Genomic DNA, 8,268 nt, shown 5'->3' on the forward strand with positions numbered 1-8,268 from the left:
ATTAGGTTCCTTCCAGCCCTACCAACTATGAAACTATACATATATTCAAAACTTACTGGACCAGTATGCTTTGAATATACAGTCATATTTCAGACATTTTAAATATATATAATTTGGATAAGAGAAAGTATTCTACTACACAGGCAAATATTTAAGTTAGACCATATCTTGTACAGAAACCCCAACACTAGCTTCATTTCTGTTCTGTAAAGATGGTGGCAATTTACTTTTCTTTCTTGGGGAGGATCTAGATTTGAAAAAAAAGGTTGCTTTAATTTCTTTGGCATTATCTCAGCTCTTTCTATAAATCTTAACCTGCAACTCTCTTTCAGAAATAAAGAATCCACACATCAATTATTAAGAAATAAAACTTTTCCAAAAGACTGTTGTCTCAGAACTCCATCTTATCAAGACATGGATGCAAATACCATCACCTTTTAGCTTTGGGTGGAATTTTCAAAAGTGCTCAATATAACACTAATTCCCACCTCATGAAGTTAGTATTCCTTTTGAAATCCATACCTTTCATTTGCAACAGTACATACCACAGGAATATTCCAGTACTTAAAGAACTCTCCTTCATATTCTAAAAATACCTAAATGGAGAGTGGAGAATTTGTATTAGCATATATAAATATACAATTTATGGAATTACAGGTTCAAGTGTACAAGAATTGTAAGATTACAATGTTCCTTCAATAACAACTTTCTAATTATACAGCAAAAATTAGTTTATTTTAATATTTAAAATATTTAGGGGCAAATTCAAATTTACAATAGTAATAACTAAAGTATTTAAGCCTAGTCTTGCTCCCACTGAAGTCATAGGAAATTGTCAGTGATTTCAATGGGAAAAAGACTGGACCAAATATGTAAAGCACACTACAAAAATGCCTGCATTTTCTTATATACTGAACACCCCCAAATAAGACCTGCACCTTTTTAATGAAAAGAGAGAATGGAGAAAAAAGATATTTCCAGAATTATGTCTGCATAGAGCAGGAGCAGAGCCTAATCTCTACCTTTCCCCTCCTTCCTTTCTCGCTCAGCCAAAAGTTCAAATTGTAGCTGCTGCTGAAGACTGGTCTCTATGGGAGCAGAAAGAAGAGCAGCTCCTTGTTACAACTCATAGCACTTTACAGGAAGCGCTCTAAGTTGCAATGATTCCCCAGACCAAACAGAAGTCAACTGTTGGGTCTGAGGGTTGGGGATTCCAGCTGCTTGCTGACAGCCTGCAGCCTGGTTTCCACAGCAATGCCAGATCAAGCAAAAATTATCACTTCTGTCTGCACCCTATCGGATGATCTGTGAATTTGAAAAGTTCTAAAAACAGTCTGTAGGACTATCAAACAGGAGAAGAAAAATCAAGAGTAGCTATCAGACAGCAACACTGCCAGAAGAAAAGGTAAGCTCGATTAGTGGAACTTCAGACCATTAAAAAGGAGAGACAGTCATTTACATCTCTGGAATGAAGAGCAATGGGCCATTAAGTCAACTGTTGGTGCTGCCAGATGGGTGGTTTTAAACTTTGGATGAAGAAAGATTCAGGGGATGCTTCTATTCTGGACACAAAATCAGCTTCCCTACTTAAGAGATGCAACTCAATTTTTGGGGAGGGGGCAGAGGAAAGGTGAGTACACATAATCCGTGAGTAAATACAGTAAGATGTTGATGTCTTATGAAACTTGTAAATAACACTTTCAATCACAGCAGCCATTTCTGTGGCTACGGTTAGTAGGCTAGAGTATCTGGTTGAAAAGTGATATACACAGTAAGTAATGTCAGAGAGTGTAGTTTAGAGATACGGGCATGTGAACAAGTTACAGTAAGACAAGGGGTTTGGAACTTTATCATCAGATGGTCTGTTAGAACTGTCTGTGTGCGTGCTTTTACTACACAGTAAAAGAAAGTAAACCCACAGCAGCATAACTCTCAATGAAATGGATCAAACAACTGCAGATTAGCTCAACTGATTTGTAACAGCATCCTGATTCCACTCTGTTCCACATGGCTGGAGGCTTGAGACCCCCATTTCTATTCCAGTGACTTTGTTTACTATGCTCTTGGGACTTGCATTCCACATACAGCAGATGCCTGTGCCCCTTGTGATGTGCATACTGTGGGTTGACTTTGTTACTGTAGGATACCCGGGGGGGGGGGGCAGTGCAGTGTATGTGCAGTGTGCAAGGCAAGTCCAGCACACACTGCAGGCAGCATGTGGGTCCAGCCTAAGACCCCTGGGTAGTTCAGTGGGTTGGATGATAGGGCTGCACCTTTGGACTCCTGGTGCTGAACATCCATACTGGTGCACTTTGTTGGTGCATAAAGCACCGTGGACTTACAAATCATTTTCTGACCATGTATCAGGATCTATGAATTGCTGCACCTAGCAAAGTTCCTTGAAGCAGGTTTAGCATCTATGTATCTAAACTCTTTTCAGTTGTTCATCTATTTTGCAGTAAATTTTGATTAATAGCTGCTCGAAAGGGAATGTAAGTTGTAGTGAATTATCTGGAAGTAATCACTTACTTGGAATTCAGTAGGGCCACCTACATGATTAAGCAATGGGTGCAAGACGATACTGGAATGCCATGGAAACATACTTTATGGTCCAGGGGTAATCATGTTGCAAGACTGGTTTCTTTTGTTTCAGATTTCAGAAATGTGGGAGATGTTGCTGAGGCTGGTCTAGAAAACTATGGTAACTTGAAATCAAGGGAACCTCCAAGGTCCAATGTATTTTTGCTTACAAGTTTCATAAGATGTTACATGTTGCATAATAGAAAGCATCTCAAACTTTAGTGTCCTCTCTGTTAATTTAGGGAGTGTGATATCAGAGAAACTGAAGAGAGCAAAGACCAGTCAAATACTTCCTCAACTGTTCTCAGTTTATGTGCAGAAGACAATAGGTGAGGGGCTGACAGGTGACAGTCGGCGTCCTTAGCTGTCAGTGACAAAGGGGAAAAACACTGTGGGATTGCAATGCAATGCCTAACACTATCATTGCAGCTGAACCTGCTGCTTGACATTGGCACTGCAACCAGGCACATGACATCAACAGATAAAATTCACATAACAGTTTTAAAATTCGGAACAAGTGCAATCAAAACTGTCTCATTAAAATGTGTGCTCCAATGAATGTGCTTTGTCTGTGCTTATGAAGTGAAGTGAGCTGCAAGTGCTGGAAGTGCCAAACTTGTCCAGTGCAAACAGGACCTCTGTGTCTTTGTACATCTCTATTCCAGCTGTTTGTTATACCTAGGATTGTCAAACATTTTCACTTTAAATAGAAAACTTGCCTTGTGGATCAGTTGCCCTCCCATTTATAACTATGAAGACCAGTTTCCCCCTTCCAAGTCATGATCATGTCGTGCCTATGGATAATCCAGAAATTGCTAATACAGGAAAGTGGGGAAAGCAGTAGTGGGGGTGAGTGGAAGTGAGTGGACGTGTGGGGCCAGTGCTGGCGGGGCCCAGAGCGGTGTGACAGAACCATGAAGTGCGGGCTGGCAGGGGTCTATGGAGATAGGCTGGGCTGCGCCAGCAGAGAGAGAGGGAAGCTGGTCTGGCTCCATAGAGCCCCTGCCAGCTGTGACCCCACGCTCCTGCCATCCCACTCTGGGCCCACCAACACTGGTCCCAGGACACCAGTGTGGGCCCCTTTCCACCTGTTGCTGGTTCCCGTGTGCCTGCTCACTCCCAGTCCTCCCTGCCCCAGCTTTGCAGTAAAGGCAGGGACCAGAACACGCAGCCCTGACCCCACATGCCCCACACTCACCCATCTCAGTGAAAGAATCAGACCCTAGGCTGGTGCCCATTTCCCTGGCAACCTAACCTGGGGCCGGGCACCTGCGGAGACTTGGATTGGGCCCGAAGGAAAAAAAGAATTGGGCCTGTGGCCGCTTTCATCTTCCGGGGGCTCCTGCAGCCGCCAGGAGGTCAGGGGCCGCTGGGGAAGCACCTCCTCAGCTCTGGGGAAGCGTAGGTGGGTGGGGGTGGTGTCCAGGGCCACTGAGGGTGGCACAAGCTAGTGGGGACCTGGGGTGCTGGAAGCCTGGGGAGGTGGCACACAAGTTGGATTGGGCGCCTGAAGCTTGGGGCAGCAAGGACCTGGCTGGCTCCCCTCATGGCCAGCCCCGGGGCGGGGGGCACCTCTGTGGGAAGGCCTGGGCCATCCCACACAGCAGGGGCCTGGTGGCTGCTGGCACACCACCCTGTGGCCCTGGGAGGGGTAGGGAGGCTCCAGCAGGAGCAGGAGCAGGAGCAGGCCTGCAGCCGCTTTTGCATTCTAGAGGCTCCTGCAGCCACCAGGATCTGGGGGCTGCCAAGGAAGGGCCTGGCTGGCCCCAGAGCAGCATGGTGTGGGGCACCTGTGGCCAGCATCAGCTGTCAGAGACCTGGCATGGGGTGCTGGAAGCTTGGGAAGTCTCCCACAAAGTTGGATCACGGCAGCTTCACCAGGAAGCGGCAGGAGAGGGAGGGGCTGCTTTTTCCCCATGCTGAGCACCAGTTTGTCCCCACATCCAGCCACCCATAGCACCGACACCCCTGCACACCCATACACTATACAAGAGTAAGACTGAATTTTGAGCTATTATACAATCATTTCTACATATACAGCACAAACACACACAAATCAGGACAAATTTTTTTTTTTAAATTAAATTAAAAAATATTATTATGGGTGTTTCATTTTTAGTATATAATTTGTTTTTTTTCCCCCTAAGATGGCATATCCTCTTCCCCAAAAGAATACTTCCAGAGGCAAGGGAAGGAACCTCTGGTGGCAAAGGTCAGAGGTGACCAGGGGGCGGGGCACCTGTCAAGGGGCAGGGCTATCCATGTGGCCCTTGACAGCTTGCTAAAACTCAGTAAGTGGCCCTTCACCCAAAATAATTGCCCACCCCTGGTCTACAAGATCCTATGACACCTGCATACAGGCAGTCCTCAGACTTAGGATGCAATTTGTTCCTGAAAACCACGTCTTAAGTCAAAATGTTGTAACTTGGAACCAATTTTCCCATAGGAGCAATGTTATAAATGGCTGATTAGTTCCTTTACAATGCTGGATACAGCTGCATCCAGCTGGTAAGTCTGGTGTGGTGGAAGTGGCAGGGAAGGGAAGGTGTGTTGGGGGGGGCAGATCCAGCCTCGCCATGGTGAGGGAGGAGCTGGGGCAAGTTGCTCATCTGGCAGCTCCTACTGCTTGTCTGGGAGGGCACGGTGGGGGCGTGTGCCCCCAGATCTGCATGGGGTGGGGTGGGCAGGGCTGGGGTTGCACCAGGGTATGCTGGAAGCAGAGGCTATACCCTCCTGCCACTTGCCCAGCTGAGGCAGGGTGGGCACGGGACAAGGTCGCTGCGCAGCCTCTGGACAAGTGGTGTGCAGTGGTGGAAGCCGCTGCCTCCCCCCTCCCCCCCCATGAGCCATGGCTCTATCCGGTGCCTGCCCTGCCCTGCCCTGCTCTGGCTGGGTGAGCAGTGGGAGGGCATTATGGGGGGGGGTGCCCCCGGATTGGGGTGGGTGACAGGGCAGGCAGTGGACCAGAGGCTATGGAGTGGGCCATAGCCCCCCCCACAGGCCCCACCACCTACCTGGAGTGCAGCCCAGCACAGTCCCAGCCCCACCCGCCTTGATTTGGGGGCACACGCCCCCACCCCCATGCCCTGCCAACACTCACCCAGCTGGGACAGGGTGGGTATGGGAGGGAGCCATGGCTTGTTGCAGGGGAGCAGCTCCCACTGCTGCGCACTTGTCTGGGGGCAGTGCAGCAGCCCCGTCCTGTGCCCACCCCACCCCAGCTGGATGAGCGGCAGGAGGGCATAGTCCCCGCTCCCAGCACAGCCTGCTGAAGCCCTGGCCCCACCCTGTGCAGATCCAGGGGTACATGCCCCCATTCCCTCTGCCCTCCCGGATGAGCGGTGGGAGCCACCAGATGAGCAACTTGCCCCAGCCCCTCCTTCACCGCGGCGCGCCTTGATCTGCCCACCCACACCACTTCCCCTCCCCCACTCCTTTCACCAAACCAGACTTACCAGCTGGACACAGCTGTATCCAGTGTCGCAAAGTTGAAACCCACGTTGGAAGTCGAAACAGGGTGTCAATATATAAATGTCTTAAGTGCCGTTTGTTGTAACTTGAAGAATCATAAGTTGAGGACTGCCTGTACTAAGGACTATATTTTCCTTTGGCCATACTGAGCCATTAGACTTAGTCTCCCATACAGGGTGATAGAGGAGCTGCTCCATCAAAGGAATAGCCTGAGGGCTACTGTGGGGTAGGCATAAAAGCAAGTGGCAGAGATGGAGTTAAGGGGCATGGGGCAGGCTGCCTGCCACTTAGCCACTGGTTTCCCTGTGGCTATTGGGGCGGGGGGATGAATTTAAGACGATCCTCCAATACTTAGATTTCAAACATGGAAAATGAAAACATACTTATACTTTTCCTGTAAGAACCTAATTGTTTAGGTGTTGTCTTAAATTTAAAGTCATCTTGGATTCAGGTAAATATGACAGGTGAACTGTATAACAGGATGAAGGTCACAAATTTTTCCCTGCTGCTCACATGGTAACATACACTGGTTATCAGATCAGTTGCTTAAGAGCATAGCATCTTTCAGCACCACTTCCTCCTTTGTGATGCAACTGTAGTCTGCATCTTAACAACATAATTGGTGTCAAGAAACAATGAAAGGGAAACTGTCAAAAGGCTGCTGTTAGAGGACCTGAAAATTACTGGAGCTAGTTAGAAGCCCTGAAACTGAAAGAAGAGAACAACACAGAAACAAAGCTGTGGTACTTTTCAAGTCCTAGGCCTGAAAGAGTATTAGAAGTCCTGAAGGTGATAGGAGCCAGTCCCAGAAAACTTGCACCGGGGAACATAGGTGATGTGTAGAGGGGGCATGGGGGAGCCCATGCCTCCCCTGAGATTGGCCTTTGCTGGCCTGGGAGTGGGGCCACTGAAAGAAGCACTGGCTGGTGTCCCCCACCCCAAGATTGGTGCCAGCTGGGGAGTGGAGGTGCCAAGAGAAGCACTGGCTGCACTTCTGTTTTTGCTGCTGGCACTTCCGGAGTCAGCGATCAGCCGCTGGGGCACCCTTCCCCCACAATCGGCAATTGGCCACTGGTGCCCTGCCCAGACTCAGGAGGCACCAGTCGCCCATGCTGGGAAAGACAGGTTATTCTGCACTTCAGCTGTGTCCAGGGGCAGATTTGGGGGCGTGAGGGGGGTGAGGTGTTGCAGTCACCTGCCCCCACTATTTTGATTCCTGCTCTAACTGAAGTTTAAAATCAACTGCTTTGCAGTGACAGCAGCAATGAGGGAGTCGACTGATGTCTTGGCTTATTACAATTTACCTGGCTCCTTCTAAACTCCATTTCACAGGTATTAATGACCCTCTATCCTTTTTTAATGGTCTTGATGTTCCATTAATCAAGTATCCTTTCTTTTGCAAGTCTGCTGTCTATTAGATGCTTCTGCTAATGTAGCTTCTAGTGACAGCCCTGCAGACTGTTTTTAACTAGCTAAAAACATTACCTCAAGTGTGAAAAAATTAACTCAGGTGTACATTAAATCAGAGAAGGAAATAACTTTCAGTGAAGCACTGCACTGTCAACATGTTCAAGAAGGATAGATTTTGTTTTATGAGCTAAAAGAAATGTAGATTTAACTCTAACGACAACAGAACTTTAAAAACAACATATTTTGAGACTTTTTCCTTAGTTCGTTGTGGTTTTTATATATAATATATGATATGGTGAATTAGTGCACACTCTAATAAAATTATATTGTTTTTGCTTTGATCTTAAAATGAATAATATAGCTCTAGGCTCCTATCATATTAACAAAGCTTCCAGTTTGTTTTTTCCAGGGAGAAAAATGTGTGTTGTGTTATATACAATGATGTACCACACCATCATCTGCACCCCCCACCTTTTAAAAAACTTAGATCTGCCCATGGCTATGTCAAACTTGTTGGGCCCTGCAGGCCAGATCCAGACTATAAGACTTCCCATAGTCTTATGACAGCATCAGCTACAGCATCCATCCCCATAACTGCTGGAGCAGCTCTTTCGGTGCAGTTTCCCAAACCAGGAAGTTAACACTATGGCTGCTTAATATTTTTTTCCTCCATCCTCCCCCTCTACCTTTTTCCCTATGGGCAACTGGGGGGGAGGTGAGTGCATTAACACCCTGGCTTCCAGATCAGGCATAAACACTGGGCAGGTCTATATGGGATGTTGACTGCGCAGTAGCCAAAAAATACTG

At 47.5% G+C, this 8,268-nt stretch overlaps 1 protein-coding gene across 1 annotated transcript in view; it reads right to left on the reverse strand.

Moving 5' to 3' along the window:
• Nucleotides 1-8,268, reverse strand: part of CUNH1orf101 (chromosome unknown C1orf101 homolog) — a 116,716-nt gene that overhangs the window by 101,647 nt on the left and 6,801 nt on the right. Inside the window, exon 3 of the mRNA XM_019526716.1 lies at nt 523-596. Coding sequence (XP_019382261.1) covers nt 523-596 — 74 coding nt within the window. The remainder of the gene's footprint in view (nt 1-522; nt 597-8,268) is intronic.

This window comes from Gavialis gangeticus, unplaced genomic scaffold (assembly GCF_001723915.1).
Source record: "Gavialis gangeticus isolate Ggan-Ray unplaced genomic scaffold, GavGan_comp1, whole genome shotgun sequence".
NCBI classification, from domain to species: Eukaryota; Metazoa; Chordata; order Crocodylia; family Gavialidae; genus Gavialis; species Gavialis gangeticus.